This window comes from Hypanus sabinus, unplaced genomic scaffold (assembly GCF_030144855.1).
Source record: "Hypanus sabinus isolate sHypSab1 unplaced genomic scaffold, sHypSab1.hap1 scaffold_1646, whole genome shotgun sequence".
Classification (NCBI taxonomy): Eukaryota; Metazoa; Chordata; class Chondrichthyes; order Myliobatiformes; family Dasyatidae; genus Hypanus; species Hypanus sabinus.
Window position 1 is genome coordinate 55,724 of NW_026779728.1, and position 20,838 is coordinate 76,561.

Genomic DNA, 20,838 nt, shown 5'->3' on the forward strand with positions numbered 1-20,838 from the left:
GCGGCCTCATGTGCAGCACCTTGTCAAAGGATTTCTGAAAATCCAAGTACACTATATCTATTTCATGTCATTTGTCTACCTGGCTTGTAATTTTCTTGAAAAATTGCAGTAGTTTTCTCAGGCATGGTTTTCCTTTCAGGAATCCATGCTGGCTTTGGCATCTCTTGTCATGTGTCTCAGATACTCCATAATCTCATCCCTAAAAATCGCTTCCAACAACTTCCCAACCACCGATGCCAGGCTAACAGGACTATAGGTTCCTTTCTTCTGCCTCCCTCTCTTCTGAAATTGCGGATAACATTTGCAATTTACCAGTCATCCGGTACAATGCCAGAATCTGACGTTTCTTGAAAGATCATCGTTAAGGCCTCTGCAGTCTTTCCAGTTACTTCCTTCAGGACCCGAGGGTGTATTCCATCAGGTCCAGGAGATTTATCTACACTCAGACCATTATCTTCCTCAGCACCTTCTCAGTCGTAATTGTAACTGCACGGACTTCACTTCCCTAATACTCTTGAATGTCTGATATACTGTAGACATCTTCCACTGTGAAGACTGATGCAAACTACTCATTCAGTTCCACTGCCATCTCTGCATTTCTCATTACAATATCTCCAGCATCATTCTGTATTGGTCCTATATCTACCCTTGACTCTCTTTTACCTTTTATATACTTAAAAAAAGCTTTTAGTATCCTCTTTGAAATTAGTCCCATGCTTCATCGCATCATTCATCAGTTCCTTCTGAAAGACCTTCCTGGATTTCTTCTGCATGTTTTTAAAAGCCTCCAATCCTCTATCTTCCCACTAGCTCTGACTTCCTTGTACACCGTCTTTTGTTTTTACTTTGGCTCTGACTTCACTTATCAGCCTTGCTCTTTTCAATGTTTTGGGTGATTTTCACTAACTTCAAAGGACTGTGCCTTAGACAGCTGAGTTGGTGCAATTCACCTCTCAAGTCTGACAGCAGAGTAAGGAGTGAATCTTCGATGGAGCAGAATCAGAAACCAAAGGGTTGCCAGCATGATTCATGGCTTTCTGGCTCAAGAAAGAGATGGGGCCTGGAGTTTACAAAGAGGAGGAAGACGAGGAATCAGACCAACAGGATGTGGCTACAAATGATAGATCAGAAACATTTAGAAACTGGTTGATTGAAAAAAAGGTGGTTTATTTCTGAAAAATACTGGTGGAAATCAACAGATCAGGAAGCAAATATGGAGAAGAATAAATAGACAAAATTTTGGACAAGTCCCTTCAGCATGCCTGGACTATGCTTAGCTGCTGCACGAATTGCAGATTTCCTCCTGCATTTTATGTGTATGTGTCTACATTTCCAGCAACAGCAGAATGTCTTGTGTTTCATATCTGCATTTTTAAGAAGGTTCTACTTTGGCAATAAACACGCGGAAAGTTTGCTGATATTAATTGTATTCTTTATGGGAGCTGTTTTCTGTGTTAAAGGAGCTGCTGAGTTTTCTACACCAAAAAAAAATGATATGGGATGTAACTGGTGTCTGCTGAAACTTTTAATGGCACCGTGATTACCCAGAAAGCGCTGCAATAATAAATTCGCCAGCTCTGAAGCCTTGATTGAATGCGCAGGCGTCAAAGATGCGAATGTTGCGCATGCGCAGTTTACAAAAGGCCTCGGGATCTCGGCGCAGGTAAGAACGATTCTCCGGTTCAGCCTTAAAAACACCAACTGAGGGACAATTGCAGTGAGTCTAGTCACTCTGACCCTTATTCCCGGCACAGTCCTGCTCTCGTCCCTCTTTCTCAGCCCCACGATCCGTACTCGGGCCCCGGGGAGCTTCCAGCTGATGAGGGAATGGGAACCGATGGATCTCTCAAACAGAGCTGAGCTCCAGCTATCTGAATGTGAGGATTGGGAACTCGGAGATAGGGCACAACAATCTTTTACATCAGCTCTTGAGAAAATCACATTTGTTTACCTCCAATCCCAAACAGGAGAAAATCTGCAGATGCTGGAAATCCAAGCAACACACACAAAATGCCGGAGGAACTCAGCATTAGTACTCTTTTCCATAGATGGTGCCTGGCCTGCTGAGTTCCTCCAGCATTTTGTGTGTGTTGCTTTGTTCCACCTCCTCCTGGTCTGAACTTTTCTACCCGTGAGAACATGTTTTGACTCATTCTCTCTGGGAAGGTAATTATATCAAACAGCTTTTTGCCCTTCATCACAAATGTGCCAGATGTCTCCAATGAGACAGTCTACTCCCCTTCCATTCAGATTCATAGGCATTGCCATCAATGAGTTCACCTAGGGGAGGGTTTGGGGAAATATTTATGTACAATACATAAACTGGTATTATCTGTGTCTATTGTGGAGATGCAAAAGTTGCTGGAGAATTTACAAGTGGGAAAAAGTGGAGTGATACTTGGAAATGTTACTTTTTGAATTGTAATTTAGCAAGCAATCCACATATGGACAAAGTGCAAAAGCTCTGGTGAGAAAATCCTTCATTACCTGTTACAGGCCTGTTACATAGGTTGTGTGACAGTGCAGCTGAACTTGATTAGACCCAGAGGAGATCAAAGTTGTTATCGACAGTGATCTGCTTGCTGTGAAAATGAATACCTCTCTATATGAAATTCACTGTGCACATGTTGACACTGGATTAACAAACATGCACAATAAAGGCTTCATGTGCACACTGGTCATTACAAGTTAGAGGGGACATTGGTGGGTAGGTGGGGAGACCTCCAGTGTTCCTGACACCCTCACCTACAAGATGCACATCCAGCTGCAGCTTGTAACCCTGCACTTAAGGAGTTGGAGCTGGAAATGGATGAATTCTGGATCATCCAGGAATTGGAGGAGGTGATTAATATAACATGAAGAGAGGTATTACACCCAAGGTGCAGGACACAGGAAACTGGGTGAGAGTCAGGAAGGGAAATGAGGTTAAACAGCCCTCACAGAGTACGCTTGTGGTCAACCCCACAACAACAGGTAGACCACTTTAGAAACTGTTTGGGATTACCTGGCAGAGGTAATTCAAAGGGTTGATAGAAGATTCGTTAGTTAGGGGAACAGAACAAGAAGGTAAAGCTTACTACAGCTAGTGTCGGGGGGTGGGGATGATCTGTTTTAAATAAGTTGTAGGGGGAATGGGAGCCAGAATGAGAGAGCAGATAGTGGAAAGGGTAAATTGAATTGATTTTATTACATACATCCTTCATATACATGAGGAGTAGATATCTTTTGTTTACGTCTCCATCTAAATGTGCAATCTGTAATTCATATAAATAGTTTGCACTTAGGACAGTCTATATAACATAGAAATCAATTAATCAGACTGATGGCCTGGTGGAACATGATGTCCTGGAGCCTGCTGGTCCTTTTGCTGTGGTACCGTTTCCTGGACGGCAGCAGCAGGAACAGTTTGTGGTTGTGGTGAATTGGGTCCTCAATATCCTTTGGGCCCTTCTTCGTCGGTACAGCTGCTCACCCTCTCAACAGCAAAGGGGATTACCCTGTCTCCATTCCTTCTGTAATCCACAACCAGCTCTTTTGTTTTTTCGACATTGAGGGAGAGGTTGTTTTCTTGACACCAGACAGATGTTGTTCAGACCTGTTAGTTTGTAAAAGCTTCCCAATATTTTTCGCTCAATTATTTAACCTCTCTTTGGCTTTTATGTTGGCTTTGGCTTCTCATTTCAGCCATTGTTCTGTCCTCCTGCCATTCTAATGCTTCATTGGGTTGTATCTACCATGCAGCTCCCGAATTGTTCCCCGAAACTCCAGCCATTGCTGCTCCATCGACATTCCTACCGGTTTCCCTTTCCAATCAATTTTGTCCAGCTTCTCTGTCATAGAAACCTGGAGAAGTTCAGTGCAGAAACAGACCATATGTCCCATTGAGACAATGCTGAAAACATTTAAGCTGTCTGATGCAATGACCTGCACTGGGACAATAGCCCTCCATACCCCTACCATCCAGGTTCCTATCCAAACTTCTCTTAAATGGTGAAATCGAGCTCACATGCACCAGTGTGCTGGCATCTCATTCCACACTCTCACAATTGATTCAGTGAAGAGGTTTTCCACATGTTCCCGTTAAATTTTCACCTTCCCCACTTACCCATCACCTCTGGTTGTCATCCCACCCAACCTCAGTGGAAAAAACCTCCTTGCATTTACCCTATCTGTACCCTCATAATTTTGCATACTTCCAACAAACCCTCAAAACAATGTATAGTTTGTTTGTTTATGCTTAGAGCCTTGTTTAGGTGAATAAGATGGTGAGGGGCTTTGATTGTGTGGATATTCAGAGGCTTTTCCCAGGGCTGAAATGGCTAACAGGAGGGGGCTTGGAAATAGATACCGAGGGAAAGTCAGGGGTAAGTCTTTACACAGAGAGTGGTGGGTGTGTGGAATGTACTGCCAGTAGCGGTGGTCGAGGCAGATACAGTAGGGTCTTTTAACATTCTCTTATACAGGTACATGGAGCAAAGAAAAATAGAGGGCTATGCGCTAGGGAAACTCTAGGCAGTTTCTAGAGTAAGTTGCATGGTTGGCACAACATTGTGGGCTGAATGGCTTGGAATATGCTGTGGATTTCAATGTTTTATGTTGAACAGTGAAATAACTTTGGCTATCCTACAATCCTCTAATAACCAACCCCGGTTCACCAAGGATGATTTGGTTATCTCTGCCAGGGGCCCGACAACTTCTGCACTTGCCTCCTGTAGGGTCCGAGGGGGTGCCAAGTCATGTCCTTTTCCACGCTCCCATAGACCCTGTGTCCATCTCCTGAGAAAATAGAGATGAAAAGATATTTAACATCTCCCCATCTGCTTTGGTTCCACACGTGGATTGCCATTCCGGTCTTCCAGAGGACCAACTTTGTGCCTTGCAATCCTTTTGCTATAAATCTATCTCCAGAATCCCTGAGGATTATCCTTCATTTTTTCTGCCATGGCAACCTCATGCCTTCTTTTAGTCATCCTGATTTATTTCTTATTTGTTCTCTTGCATTGCTTATACTCCAGAAGAACCTACCTGCCTATCCCTGTTTTATAACTCCGTTTTGTGCTTCACCAGGGTCTCAATATTTCTTGAAATCCAAGGTTCTCTACAGTTTCTATCTGTACCATTTATTCTAAGAAGCACATACCCACTTTGTACTTTCAAAATTTCACTTTGAAGGACCCCCACTGACCAAGCACACCTTTGCCATAAAGCAGCCTGTCCCAGTCCACAGGTGCCAGATACTGGTGTCAGAATTTGAGGTGTTGATCCATCCCTGAACACATCAGCCTTTCCTACGCTGCTCCTTGTATTGAAATATATAGTGTTCAGCATATTCACTGCACCATGCTCACCGTTTTTCATTCCTGACTTTGTCTGAGGTCTGTTCCACAACCCCTCCACTATCTGTTCTGTTATTCAGGCTCCCATTTGCCCTGCAACTTTAGTTTAAACACTCCCCTTACACCCACCTCCCACGATGCAGCACTATCACCGCTTTGGCTTTCCTCTCCCAGATCAATAAAAAGGAGGTGCATACCAAGTTCAGGCAGATAGGTACAAATGGGGTATGAAGTACAGGAAATTCAACTGAACACTTCTGAAAGAAATAAAAGAATGCATGAGGTTGACCCATCAGAGAACTTGAAGGGGAATCCTCAGGGATTCTGCAGATATGTTAAGAGCAAAAAGATTGCAAGCAAAAAAAAAAATAATGCTATAGAAGATCAGAATGGTAATCCATATGAGGAGACAAAATATATGGGGGAGATTTAAAAAATTTTTTTTGCATCCGTATTTACTCAGGAGATGGTCACAGAGTATAGAATTGAGGCAAAGCAGCATGAACTTCATGGACCCTGTACAGATTACAGAGGTGGAGATGTTTGTTGTCCGAAGGCAAATTAGCATGGCTAAATCCCCAGGGTCTGACAAGTTGTTCCCTGGGACTCCGTGGAGGATGTGCAGAAATTGTCGGGCCCCAAGCACAGATATTTAAATCATCATCAGTGACAGGTGAGGTACTGGAGGATTGGAGGACAGTCAATGTATTTCCGCTGTTCAAGAAAGGCTCTAAAAATGAACAAGAAAATTGTACATTGGTGAGCTTGTCATCAGAGGTGGGAAAGTTATTGGAACGTATGCGCAGGAACCAGATGTATAAGTATTTGGATAGATGTGGACTGATTAAGTATAGGCAGCATGGGGTTGTGCATGGTAGGTCATGTCTAACCAGTCTTATAGAGTCTCTCGAGGAACTTAACAGGAAAGTGGATGAAGACAAGGCAATGGATGTTGTCTACATGGACTTCAGCAAAGTCGTACATGGGGGTGGGTCAGAAAGGTTCAGTTACTCAGCTTTCAGGATGAGATAGTAAACTGGATGAGACACTTTGGGAGAAGCCAGAGTGTGGTTGCAGATGGTTGCCTGTCTGACCAGAGGCCTGTGTCTAGTGGTGTGTCATAGGGATCACTGCTGGATCTGTTGTTTTTGTCATCTATATCAGTAATCTGGATGATAACATGGTTAACTGAATCAGCAAATTTGTGGATGACACCAAGACTGGAGGTGTAGTGGACAGCGAGGAAGACTGTCATGGCTTGCCGTGTGATCTGGACTAGCTGGAAAAATGGGTTGAGAAACGGAAAATGGAATTTATTGGAGACAAGAGGGAAGTGTTGTATTTGGTAGAACCTATGTCTTACACAGTGACTGGTCGGGCTCTGAGGAGTGCTCGAGACAAAAGTGATTTGGGAATACAGGTCCATAATTCACTGAAAATGGTGTCACAGTTCAATGGGAATAGAAAGAAAGATTTGCCACTTTGGCCTTCATAAACCAAAGTACAGAGTACAGTAGATGGATGTTATGTTGACATTGGTGAGGCCTAATTTGGAGTGTTGTGTGCAGTTTTGGTCACCAATCTACAGGAAAGTAAAAGAGGCTGAAAGAGTTCAGAGAAAATTCAGAAGGCTGTTGTCAGGTCTGGAGAACTTGGGCCATAAGGAGCGATTGAACAGGTCTGAGCTTTATTCCTTGTAATGGAGAAGATTGAGGGGAGATTTGATAAAGGTATACCAAAATTATGAGGGGTATAGATCGGGTAAATACAAGCTGGCTTTTACCACTGAGATGGGTTGGGACTACAACTGGAGGCCATAGGTTTTGGGTGAAAGGTGAAACATTAAGGGGAACATGAGGAGAAACTTCTTCACACAGATCGTCATCTGGGTGTGGAATGAGCCAACAACCCAACTGGTGCAGGCAAGCTCGATTTAAACATTTAAGAGGTTTGTATAGGTACCTGGATGGTAGGTGTATGGGAGTAGACAGTTTAAATAGTTCAACACAAACTAGATGGGCCAAGAAGTCTGTTTCTGTGTTGTACTTTTCTATGACTGTGACAAGAACCTGAAATAAGGAATTAGAGCAAATATTAGTATTTTAACAGCTGTGCAGAGCAACTATGCATCTGAGTAGGAGATATTTACATGGCATTAAACTGTGGTACTTTAAAATAACAGTACATAAAAGAAAATCCCAGCTGCAGGTTAACAATGCTATTTGTGTGAGTGTTTCATTTACTGTGGGGCCAGGCCCCCATGCAGCTCAGTGGGAACAGGGAATAATACCAATGGAGACAGTCAAACTGAGCCAGGTCACAGATTGGAGATGACAGAAATGCCCCATTCTCATAGAGACAGGAAGGGCATCAGAGAGTTTGATGGTCATTCCAGACACCAGCTCTGTGCCCAGTTAGAAGATGATTTCTCTCTCCAGCTTGGGTTGCACCTCACTGTAACAGTGTGATTATCAGATCACACCTTGGCAGCTAAAGTGATCTTATCTGAAATGTTCTTCACCCATTGATGGATTTTGTAAATCTTTTTTACAGGTTAAAAATGACAAGGAATTTGTTATTGGAAATTCAAACACAACAGACCAGTTTTGTCTAGATATTTAAGAAGTGCAACAAGGGATTCAATCAACAATCCTTCCTGCTCAGACTGTGGGGAGGAATTCACTCAGTCATCTAACCGACAGGCACGCCTGTTATTTTACACGGGGGAGAGGCCATTCACTTGCTCAGACAGTGGGAGTGGATTCAGTTGGTCATCACAACTGAAGGTACATCAGCAAATTCACACTGGGACAAGGCTATTCACCTATTCTGTGGGTGAGAAGGGATTCAGTCGGTCATCCCACCTGTGGACACACCAGTCAGTTCACACTGGGCAGAGGCTGGTCATCTGCTGAATTTGCGGGGAAGGATTCTCTCGGTCATCTGACCTAATGGCTCATCAGCGAGTTGACACCGGGGAGCGGCCGTTCACCTGCTTGGACTACGGGAAGAGATTCACTGAATCATCTAAGTTGAAGGTACATCAAGGAGTTCATACTGGGGAGAGGCCATTCACCTGCTCAGACTGTGGAAAGAGATTCACTCGGTCATCTCACCTACTGCTACATCGGTTAGTTCACACTGCAGAGAGGGATTTCACCTGCTCAGATTGTGGGAAGAGATTCACTCACTCTTCCACCCTACAGAGACACCAGTCAGTTCACACCAGGGAGAGGCCATTCACCTGCTCAGTCTGTGGGAAGAGATTCACACAGTCATCACACCTACAGAGACACCAGCAAGTTCACACTGGGGAGAAGCCTTTCACCTGCTCAGACTGTGGGAAGAGATTCACACAGTCATCCACCCTACAGAGACACCAGTCAGTTCACACTGGGGAGTGGCGGTTCACCTGCTCAGAATGTGGGAAGGGATTCACACAGTTATCCAAATTACTGGCACACCAGTCAGTTCACAGTGGGGAGTGGCCATTCACCTGCTCAGACTGTGGGAAGGGATTCACTCGGTCATCTGATCTGCTGACACACGGGCGAGTTCACACCGGGGAGAGGCCATTCACCTGCTGTGAATGTGGGAAGGGATTCGCTCGGTCATCTGATCTACAGATACACCAGCGAGTTCACACTGGCGAGAGGCCGTTTACCTGCTCAGTCTGTGGGAAGGGATTCCATCAATCATCCAACTTTCATAGACACCAGCAATTTCACACTGGGGTGAAGCAGTTCACCTGCTCAGACTGTGGGAAGGGATTCAGTCGGTCATCCTCACTATTGGCACACCAGTCAGTTCACACTGGGGAGTGGCCATTCACCTGCACAGAATGTGGGAAAGGATTCACTCAGTCATCTGAACTACTGGTACACCAGTCAGTTCACAGTGGGGTGTGGCCGTTCACCTGCTCAGAATGTGGGAAGGGATTCACTCAGTCATCCAACCTACAGAGACACCAGTCAGTTCACACTGGGGAGAAGCCGTTCACCTGCTGTGAATGTGGGAAGGGATTTGCTCGGTTATCTGATCTACAGATACACCAGCGAGTTCACACTGGGGAGAGACCATTCACCTGCTCAGTCTGTGGGAAGGGGTTCCATCAGTCATCCAACCTTCATAGACACCAGCGAGTTCACACTGGGGTGAAGCCGTTCACCTGCTGTGAATGTGGGAAGGGATTCACTCGGTCATCCTCACTATTAGCACATCAGCGAGTTCACACTGGGGAGAGGCCGTTCATCTGCTGTGAATGTGGGAAGGGATTCACTCAGTCATCTCATCTGCTGGCACACCAGCGAGTTCACAGTGGGTAGAGACCGTTCACCTGCTCAGAACGTGGGAAGGGATTCACTCAGTCATCCAATCTACAAAGACACCAGCAAGTTCACTTCGGGTAAAGGCCGATCACCTGCTGAGACGTTGGGAAGTGTTTTCTCAGCCATCTCCATCAAATGTGCATCATTGGGTTCACACTGTGGAGAGGCCGTTCACCTGCTGTGAATGTGGGAAGGGATTCACTCAGTAATCTAACCTTGTGACACAGTACCGGGTTCACACTGGGGAGAAAGTTTCAATAAGCTGCATGCTGGATATTTGTCCATCATTGTTGCAGAATGCAATTTCGAGAGTGACTGTCGGTGCTGAACTCTGCAATTATTGCTGCTATTCACCACACACAGTTCTGCACCCTGGTCACTGGGCATGGGAGGAGTTTCTACTGCTGCCTAGTCACCTTTAATGGAACTGGATCTGAGACAAATAAATCAGTTCTATTTTAAACTCTGTCTCTGGTACTTAGTGCATTTATAACACGCCTAGTGTACAGTAGAGAGTCAACTCAGGCCAGCTGGACCCTGCCAGTTATTCATTTCCATGACAGTCTATTTAAATCCCACCCCCCCCCCCCCATTGCTCATTTCTCACTCTCCCTCTGGTGATGGGTTCCAAACAGTCATCATCTGTGGGTGAAAACGTTTTGCTTGAATTTTCTGCAGACTGAAGAAGTCGAGCTGATTGCAGTTCTGTCTGAGATGTTCTTCACCCCTCAAATCTCTGGGCTGAGGAAGAATGACATCGGTTGTTAATCTCCATAATCACGACTAATTTCCACATTATGGATCATTTTCCCTGCTGCTAAAGGGTTTTTAGAGAACATCACTGTCCCGTAAAGGCCGAAAACAGAATGGGAAACCATCAGTTGGATGTTTAACTTAGCAGGGTCAGATACCAGAGGTGGGTCTGCACAGGGCAGAATTTGGGGCTCTGGACGATGGTCGGGTTAAGAACTTATGATGAGGAGAAGGGAATCAGCAGTGGGGTGTGGCAACAAATGTCAGAGTAGCAACATTTGGAAGCTGATTGACAGAGACAATCATTCGATTGACTGATGACACAAACAATGCCTGTGGTGAGGTTCTCCACTGGTTGAGGTACATGTGTGTTGGGAATGGTTTTATCCATTGAGGGATTTGTTCCTGCTTGTTTATCCAGTAATATTATATCCAGATGGTTATCATGGATTATCCTCTCTGAAATAATGTATTGATTATCAAATAATTTGTACAAACGTTTGTAAGATCTTGACTCTAAAACTGGGTCAGGCTTGAATTCATGGTGCCTTTATTAAGTTATGGTGGGCATTGATGAGTTTGTATTTTAAAGCAAGATTTTGATGAATGATATTTGCCACTTGATTGTACCTTTGTAGGTAATCAGATTGAGTTAAACTGCTGCGGGATCCTGGAATGTGTTGGATTGTGTCTGGTTTCTCTTGTCATTTTCTGCACTTACTGCCTTGTTTGTTTTTATGTCATGTATTTTTGTTTTTTTTTTCCTTTTGTTAACCACCTTGCCCTGTATTTCTGCAAGAAACCCTTGGGTTTCTGTGAAGAGGTCTCCAACTCTCAGTCAGGTGCATGGTGCTTCCTTGTCACCATCTCATCTGCTCAGATCGTTGAGATGTCTCCCATGGAGGGTCATACTCATTCCACTGTTTAATGTTTTCTTCCAGAGTGATGATTTATTTTTCTGATTTGGCCTCTCATTGAAGTTTTCTGGTCTGTATTTCTTATCATGATTGCATATACACACATGGAGTGCTAAATCCTGTTCATTTTTGATGAAAGTATATACTTAGAAGTTATACCTGACTGTTGTCTGACTTTTTTTCATGTGTGTTTTTCTTCTTCCTCCTTGTGTCCAAGGTGGTGTTAACCTGAATGTGTCACTCCTGGTGAAGGGGTTCAGCCCGAATCATTGTCACTACCTCCTCCCATAGATGCTGTCTGGCCTGCTGAGTTCTGCCAGCATTTTGTGCTTTTATTTATTTCCAGCATCTGCAGATTCACTGGTGTCTGAGTGTGAATAGACTTTTCTAAAGTTCTTATTTATCTTTGTAAACTCTACTGATTGAAATTGGGCCAAGATGTTTTTATTAAAAAATGTCAGTGTCGGTATTGATGAAAGTGTTTATTACCTTTGTTGTATTTGTTAACTATTGAGCTCTGTTTGCCAAGATTTTTAAGTCTTGAACTAAATTCTGTCAAAGGCATTCTCTATTTCGCACTACTTGCTTGGTGATATTCCAGATACATGGGTATCAAGAGTCTGGATAAACTGTCTTGGCCCAAAATGTTGATTCCCATCCATAGATGTTGCCTGACATGCTGAGTTCCTCCAACACTTTGTGTGTAGTTCTCTAGATTTCTAGCATCTGCAGGTCGTCTTGTTTCACAGTTAATTATGTATCTTGAAAGAACAAGCTGGTAGTGGGGTTGTGTGGCTGTGTTGGTAAAATTTAATATTGGCATAGGGTTGGAAGGTGTAGAATCTGTGGGTAGAATAAAGGAACTGGAAACATAAAAAAAAAGATCCCTAATGGGAATTGTATAGAGACCTCCAAACAGTAGTAAGGATGTGGTCCACAAGTTACAATGGGAGATAGAAAATGTGTGCCAAAAGGGCAACGGTACAACAGGGGCTGTCATGCAAGTGATAAGGAAAATTAGGATGGTGTTGGTCTCAAGAGGAGGAACTCCCAGAATGCCTATAGGATGCTTTTTTAGAACAGCTCGTGGTTGAGCCCACTTGGGGATCAGTTATTCTGGATTGGGTGTTGTCATGATCCAAAAATTATTAGGTCACTTAAGTTCAAAGAACACTAAGGGGCAAGTGATCGTAATGTGATCAAATTCACCCTGACATCAGAGAAGTAGAAGTTAAAGTCTGATGTGGAATAAAGAGAATTAGAGAGACTTGAGAGAATATATGGTCAAAATTGATTTGAGAAGAACACAGGCAAGGATGAAAACAGAGCAGCAATGGCTGGAATTTCTGGAAGTAATTTGGAAGGAACAGGATATATACACTGGCATGCAGAAGTTTGAGCACCCATGGTCAAAATTTCTTTTACTGTGAATAGCTAAACGAGTAAAAGATGACCTGATTTCCAAAAGGCATAAAGTTAAAGATGAGACATTTCTTTAATGGTTTAAGCAAGGATGTTTTTTTTAATTTCCATCTTTTACAATTTCAAAATATCAAAAAAGAAAAAGGGCCAGAAGCAAATGTTTGGGCAGCCTGCATGGTCAGTACTTAGTAACACCCACTTTAGCGAGTGTCATAGCATCTAAGCGCTTACTGTAGCCAGTTAAATGTCTTTCAATTCTTTTGTGTAAATTTCTGGGTTCAGTCATTAGCAGCAAAACACTGACAGTGGAAATTACGGATCAGAATATTATAAGAGTCACAAACCCCAGCAGTACCAAAACAGGCCCTTTGACCCTTCTCATCAATGCTGACCTGCTTTTATTTTTACTGCCTGGTTCCAACTACCTGCCCCAGAGCCTCCATACACCTACCATCCATGTCCTCACTCAGATTTCTCTCTTGTGTCTAAATCGAACCCACATCCAACACTTCCACTGGCAGCTCATTCCGCTCTCACCAAACTGTGAGTGAAGAATTCCCCGTCAGGGTCCCCAAAAATAATTCACTTTCACCCTGAACTTATGTCCAATGTCAGGGTGACAGGGCAGACAGTAAGGGCAGGGGGTGGTCAAGTGCGGAGAGGGAAACAGAGCTGAGAATTTATACTTAATATCTTTCAGAAAAACTAATTGTTTGAATCTACTGGCTATAAACCTACTATCCATGCCCTGTACGTCCTCAACCTAATTCTTGATCCAGATGACAAGTAGCAATGTTCAAAGTTCAAAGTATATCTTGTTATCAGAGTACACATTTGTTACCACATATGACCCTGAGATTTTTTTCTTCCCTAAAGGAACACTTTGCAAATCTATAGAATAGTAACTGGATGGCACAATGAAAGATCAAGTAGAGCATAGAATTCAACTAACTGTGAAAATGCAAATATAATTAAATATCAATGAATAATGAAAGCAATGGCTGTAACTCTGGGGAACCTCACTAGTCTGGGCCCTGAGTCAAATAAACTCTCTGCTTACTACCATCAAGACAACTGTGCATCCAGTTCTCCCTGGATCCCATGTGATCTGACTTTCCACAGCAACTTACCGTGCTGAACCTTAGCAAGTGCCTCACTGATGCCCATATTGGCCTCGATCCTGGGACAGAGGTGTCACAGCTCAGAGAGCATAGATGTAAGCAGAGGATGAAGAGGTTTCGACGGATCTGAGGAAGAGATTTTTCACTCAGAGGGTAGTTGAAATCTGGAACACACTGTCCGAGGTGGTGATGGAGGCAGGTCCCTTCACAATATTTACAAAGTTGATGAGCATTGAAACTGCTGAGGTACAGTTGGCTATGAACCAAGTGCTGATAAATGGTACCAGTGTAGACAGTGAGTGGATGGTCAGGACAGGTATGGCCGTCCAAAGGTCTGTTTCCGTGCTGTGTGACCCTCAACTCTGGATACACTAAATTAACAATCGTGGCATCAGAAGGGATTGGTTTCAAAACTCCACACCCCTGTCCAACCTGAAATAAACCAGATTGCACCCCTTTGTCGTCACTGCAAGTATCTGTTTCTCTCAAGTTAACATAGATTGGTCACTTCTGCTGAACAACTGGCAATTGATGAAGTTCCTGTGTCTTCTTCCATTAATATTGCTTCCTTACAGCAAAACTAACCCTCTCACTGTGACAGAATCAGTGATTAAATCTGCCCCTAAACACTGCTTTCATCCCTGCACATTGTAAGATGAACCATTTCACTGAGTGTCTGATGGACACACAACGCCTGCCCCTGCTTCTGACATTTTAAATACCCACAGAATGGTTCTCTGATACAGTCTGAAGGTTATGGCACATTCAGCTCGTCGTCAGACCTGACAAATCGTGCCTTCCCGCCGCTGGTCCTCCTGTTGGTGTGTCCTCTTTCCTCCACCTCCAGGGAAGCAGCATCTCCACACAAATTCCTCACTTCAGTCGATTGTCAATACCCTTGACACAGGAAATCACATCACTGTCACTAATCCAGCTACCACCATCCAGTAAGCGGAACCGCAACATAAAAGGCAGGACCAACAGGCTCTGGGACAGCTTCTTCCACCAGGACATCAGACTGATGAACTGACACTGATTTGAGTGTACTCTATATTACATTGTCGGTTTTATTTATTATAAACTATTATAAATTACTAAGATTGCACATTTCGATGGAAACGTAACGTAAAGATTTTTACTCTTCTTGGATGTAAGAAATAAAGTCAATTCAATTCAGTTCAATTCCTGATTCTGTATCTGACCTACTCGCCTCTGGGTATCCTCCGTCAACAAGCTTCTTCCTCAGTCACCACCTGTGAGGTTACACACAAAAAAAATCAAAACGATCTATTAGTCAGCTCCGGTATCCCTCCACCCTTGAACAGGTTCCCCTGTTAAAACTCTCTCCTCAGCCCCTTCCCTCTTACCTTTCCATTTCAGACTCCCGATGTGCCAGCAGATATCACAGGAGACTGGACAAACCCGTGACTTTCTCTGATGCACAGGTCAGTGACATCTTACCCTATCTGCACTCGCAGCCCATGGCGGCTGTCCTAGATTCTGGGGCTCTGTAACACACAATGTTGGAGAACGTAATCTTCTTAGCAGCAAGATTAGACAGTCATTAATATGAAGAGAGAATTGTTTCCTGAAAGGACATGCGAGCTAAGCTGTCTGATCCAATTCACGAGATCCTCCCTTGTTTACGACTAAATTCGTCTCGGGACCCGGACCCACATTCCACTCATAACCTCTACCCACACACAGACTGAGCCGCCTCTTCACCCCTTACCCCTCGGAGAACCATAAGGAATTGATTCCACAGTCGGGGCTCGGTCGCAAAGTGAAAACCGGGGCTGAGGAGAGCCTGGAGCCTCCAGTCGAGACAAAACCGCGCTGCCCACTCAGTCAACAACTGGGCACCGCCTGACCCAGGACTTTACGTCACACAGCACCGGATTCAGTGCTGAAACCGAAGTTTAATTTTGTTGTTCCAAATCGTCCGGAACGAAAGGTGTTTTAAAATTGAAGCGCCCCCCTCACGTGACGTCACACAGGAGCACCTAATCGCCTGACGTCACCCAGGGTCTCCTCATATCTGCATCTGCTGTCATGACCACGGTGCTTCCCGTCACACGCGCTGCTGCGCTCGAGCTGTTTCGGTTTCAGGGCTGAGCAATTAAGCACGAGCCAACGCCCACCCCCCCTCCCCGAACAGTCAACCGAGGAATTGAATTGACCGCAGAGCTGCGCTATTCCCATTGGTGCGAAATGACGTCAATCACTGGTTTCACCCAGTAATGAAGGCGGACCAGCTGAGAGGGGTTGAGCCGTCTCCCACTGCAGCTCGAACAGCACGTTAAAGCGGAACAAATTTCAAAGAAAATGTCCCGCTTTTTGATTTATATCTATTTCCATCCAAGGAAAGTTGGGGGCGTTTGTGAAGCGTCTGAGGAGGGAGTAGGAGACCATACGATCCATCGCTTGATGCCGCTTCCCCGTGGAGGGATCACGACATAAAATGTGAGGAGAGGGGGAATTTTATTGAAAGGATGAAGATGGTGTGAGAGGGGGCGGACAGGATGTTTGTCCCGGTGGGGACAGGAGGTGCTCATCGGTGGAAATGCCTGAGCCCACGGTGGTGGTGAGCAGAGGGATTCAACACATTGGGTGGGGGGCAAACACCGGCAAACACCTGCAAGCGGGGCCAATGGTCCGGACAAAGTGACAATTATGTGGGATTTGTTGAGATTGTACTTGGAATACGGTGAAAAATCCCGTTCCACATACTAACACGGGTTATACAGACCAAAGAACAAACTGCCGGAGGAACTCAGTAGGTCGGGCAGCATCTGTGGAGGGAAATGGGCCTTCAACATTTCGGGCCAAGACCCTCCCTCTGGACTGAGAGTGGACGGGAAGTAGTCAGAGAAAAGAGGTGAGGGGTGGGGATGGGCAAGAACTGGGCAAGAGGTGGATCCAGCTGAGGGGGGAAGTGGGGTTGTAAATAGTGGCAGGGGTGGGAGTTGAGCGTTTGGCGAAACACGGGGCTACAGAAGATGGAAATTAATTCCATATAGGATTAGCAAGGTTTTTAGAGAGTATTTGTTATAGAGAGTGCAAGAAGTTTCACCATACTGACCCCTGGAGTGGTGGGTCATTATATGAAGAAAGATCAAATGTGCTAACCCTTTCATTTAGAGAATCGAGGACTGAGAGATGAACACATTGAAATGCACAGCATCATTACCAGTTGAACCAGGGATCCCAGTCTTTGGAAAAATGGGTGGACTGTCTGGGACTGAAATGAGGGGAAATGTCTCCAGTCCGCGGGATGTGAATGCCTGTAAATCCCCACCATAGAGGGCGGTGAAGACTTGGTGACTGTCCTCACATAAAACAGCGGCCGGCAGATGTGTGGAGACCAAAGGGATCGAGGAAATGAGGATCGAGGAGGAACATGTGGCTGAGATGCGAGAGCAGCCTGGGATGTCTGGACTGCTTACGCAGAGAGGTTAGAGAGACTGGGCTTGTTCCCGCTGGAATTAAGGAGATTCAGATGGGATCTGATTGAAACATATAAGATTATTAAGGGATTGGACAAGATAGAGGCAGGAAATATATTTTCCAGATGCTGGGAGAGTCCAGTACCAGAGGACATGGTTTGAGAATAAGGGGTAGGTCATTTAGGACAGAGTTAAGGAAATACTTCTGCCAGAGAGTTGTGGGGGTCTGGAATGCACGGCCTCAGAAGGTAGTTGAGGACAATTCTCTGGATGCTTTCCAGAAGAGGCTAGATAGGTATCTTATGGATAGGGGAAGCAAGGGATATGGGGACAAGGCAGGAACCCGGTATTGATAGTAGTTGATTAGCCATGATCTCAATATGGCGGTGCAGGCTCGAAGGGCCGAATGGTCTACTTCTGCAGCTATTGTCTATTGTCTATTATCTTGTTGATAGTTAGAATGTCCCACCTGTTTCTCACTTGATGTGTCAGTGTTCCTGTCCAGTGAGGCCAGAGGAATGTGAATAGAAATTAGTGTTTATAAGCATAGACTGATTTAAATGAAACCAGCACATTTCCTGTGTGGGTCTGAGCACGTTTCACCGCGGATCCGCAACACCTGTGGGTTCGTTTCTGAGGCCCCGCCCACTGCCTGATGACGCTATTACAGATCGCGCATGCTCAGGCCAGGTTGTGTAGTTTTTTTCATTCTTTGTGGAAGCGGGTCGGCGGAGGGACCGGGATCGGGAGGGTTCCTCCCCCCTGGGGCGGAGATCCAGGAACGGATTATTCTCTGTGGGGCAACACGGACAATTTCCCTTCGTTGAGTACTGAAGCTGGTCCCGAGCGGGGAGGTCTGACGTCAGGTAGTGAATTAAACTCAAACAAGAGAAAATCTGCAAATGGCTGGAATTGCGAGCAGCGCGCACAAAATGCTAGAGGAACTCAGCCGGCCGGGTAATAGCTAGGAAAAGAGTATAGTCAACATTACCGGCCGAAACCCTTCGGCGGGACTGGAGAATAAAAGGTGGTGGGGTGGGGAGAGATTCACAAGGCAATCGGCGAAACCTGAAGGGGGAGGGGATGAACTTCCCCGAACTGGCGGCCTCGCCTCGCTTCCTTCACAGAGTCTCTGCCGGGGTCGGTCCGGGTTGTGAGACCTTCACACCGAACCGTCTGTGATGCGCCACCGGCCCCTGTTGTTCTGGTCCGATTAGCAAGATGACGTAAAACATGTTTCTATATTGTTACTGACAGAGAGTTGTATAATTTATGTTCCGTGTGTTCTCTGAATGTACTTGCCTGTGATGCTATTACAAGTCAGTGTTTCTCCGTACTTGTGCACTTGACATCAAGTTCAGCAGGATCTGAAAAATTTCAGTGAGATTTGATCAGTGGTGATCATCTTAGCAGCTCGGTAGGTCGAATGTATAAGACAGTACACTGTTTAATGCAAAACCCTGAACAGTGTTGAGGATCAGAGGGATCTCAGACTCCAAGTTCATCGCTCCCTGAAAGAGACTGCACAGATTGATCCGGTGGTTAAGAAGGCAAATGGCCTGGTTGTCTTTATTAGTTGAAGCATTGAGTTCAAAAGTCGGAAAGTTGTGATGCAGCTTTATAAAACTAGTTAGACCACACCTAGAGTGCCCTCATTTTCGGAAGGATGTCGGGGCTTTGGAGGGGATGCGGAAGAGGTTTACCAGGATATTGCCTGGATTAGAGGGCATGAGATGTAACGAGAGGTTGGACAAAATTGTTTTGTTTTCTCCGGAGCCGTGCCGGCAGGGGTGAGACTTGATAGACGTTTATAAGATTACCAGAGTATGAGAAAGGCAGCGTCCATTATTAAGGCCTTCCAGCACCCAGGGTTTGCCCTTTTCTTAATGTTACTATCAGATAGAGAGGTACAGAAGCTTGAAGGCACACACTCAGTGATTCAGGAACAGTTTTTTTTCTCCTCTGCCATCCAATAGCTAAATGGACATTGAAACCCCTAAACACTACCTCACTTTTAAAATATATAGTTTTTCTGTTTCTTGCACGATTTTTAATCTATTCACAGAAACAAAGAAAACCAACAGCACAATACAGGCACTTTGGCCCACAAAGTTGTGCTGACATGTCCCGACCCTTAGAACTTTCTAAGGTACCAATCGCCCTCTAGTTTTCAAAGCTAGTTTCTCTCTTTTTTTTCTCTGATGTCTCCAGGTACCTATCCGGCTCCTCCACTGTTTCAGGCAGCCCATTCCACACGCTCATCACTCTCTGAGGAAAAAGACATCTCCCTGACATCTCCTCTGTACCTACTCCCCAGCACCTTAAACCTGTGTCCTCTTGTGGCAACAATTTCAGCCCTGGGAAAAAGCCCTTGACTATCCACACGATCAATACCACTCATTCCCTTATGCGCTTCTGTCAGGTCAGCTCTCATCCTCTGTTGCTCCAAGGAGAAAAGGTTCAGTTTACTCAACATTTTTCCATCAGGATGCTCCCCAATCCAGGCAACATCCTTGTAAATCTCTGCACCCTTTCGAAGGTTTCCACATCAGTCCTGTAGTGAGGCGACCAGAACTGAGCACAGTTGGGGTGTGACAAGGGTCCTATATAGTTGCGACTTTACCTCTCAGCTCCTGAATTCAATCCCATGATTGATGAAGGTCGATACACTGTATACCGCCTTAACCACAGTGTCAACCTGCGTAGCAGCTTTGAGTGTCCTATGGACTCAGACCCCAAGATCCTTCTGATCCTCCGCACTGCCAAGTCTTACAATTGATGCTATATTCTGCCATCATGTAGATAGCCATATCAGTATATGAAAATCTACCCCTGCCCTTCCCCTCTCACCCTCCTGAGATGACAGGTTGCAACTAGTCACCACTCTATGGGATAGGAGATTTGTTACATACCCCGTAACTGGGTGTTTAAACAGCAGAGAAACAAGAATTCGTTGGAGTCTGGTGGTACCAAACTAAAGATGTTTATTAATAAAAATAAGCAAAACCAAATCAATAATGCAAAGATACATATAAAATAAGTTAGCAGTAATAAGCCTAAAAGTGTAGGAATATTAATAAGCAATAATAAACAAACTCTATTGATGTCTAGGGGTAAATTGAATTGTCATAGAAAAGTATAAAGTTCAGTTCAGTTCATGAGTACTGATGTAGTTATGGTTGTATTGTAATCGTTGGAGAGAGAGAGAGAGAGAGAGAGAGAGAGAGAGGAGAGAGGAGAGGAGAGAGAGAGAGAGAGAGAGAGAGGAGAGAGAAGATAGAGAGAGAGAGAGAGAGTGAGAAGAGAGAGGAGAGAGAGAGAGAGAGAGAGAGAGAGAGAGAGAGAGAGAGAGAGAGAGAGAGAGAGAGAGATAGAGAGAGAGTAGAGAGGAGAGAGAGTGAGAGAGAGAGAGAGAGAGAGAGAGAGAGAGAGAGAGAGAGAGAGAGAGAGAGTGAGAGAGAGAGAGAGAGAGCGAGAAGAAGAGAGACGAGAGAGATAGGAGAGAGGAGAGAGAG

The 20,838-nt window shown here is 44.9% G+C and overlaps 1 protein-coding gene and 1 long non-coding RNA gene across 2 annotated transcripts; one reads left to right on the top strand and one right to left on the bottom strand.

Annotated features, from left to right (window-relative positions):
• Positions 1-1,636: 1,636 nt before the first annotated feature.
• Positions 1,637-10,127, top strand: LOC132387231 (zinc finger protein 229-like). The gene is made up of 2 exons (XM_059959587.1): positions 1,637-1,663; positions 7,890-10,127. Exon 2 carries the CDS (start codon positions 8,288-8,290, stop codon positions 9,659-9,661), a length of 1,374 nt encoding a protein of 457 aa, XP_059815570.1. The 5' UTR covers positions 1,637-1,663; positions 7,890-8,287; the 3' UTR covers positions 9,662-10,127.
• On the bottom strand, positions 4,706-15,073 carry LOC132387232 (uncharacterized). Its single transcript, XR_009509826.1, has 3 exons — positions 10,272-15,073; positions 7,299-7,405; positions 4,706-4,776 (listed from the first exon to the last, which is right to left on the bottom strand). It is a non-coding gene; the product is annotated as an uncharacterized LOC132387232 (long non-coding RNA).
• Between the last annotated feature and the right edge of the window lie 5,765 nt (positions 15,074-20,838).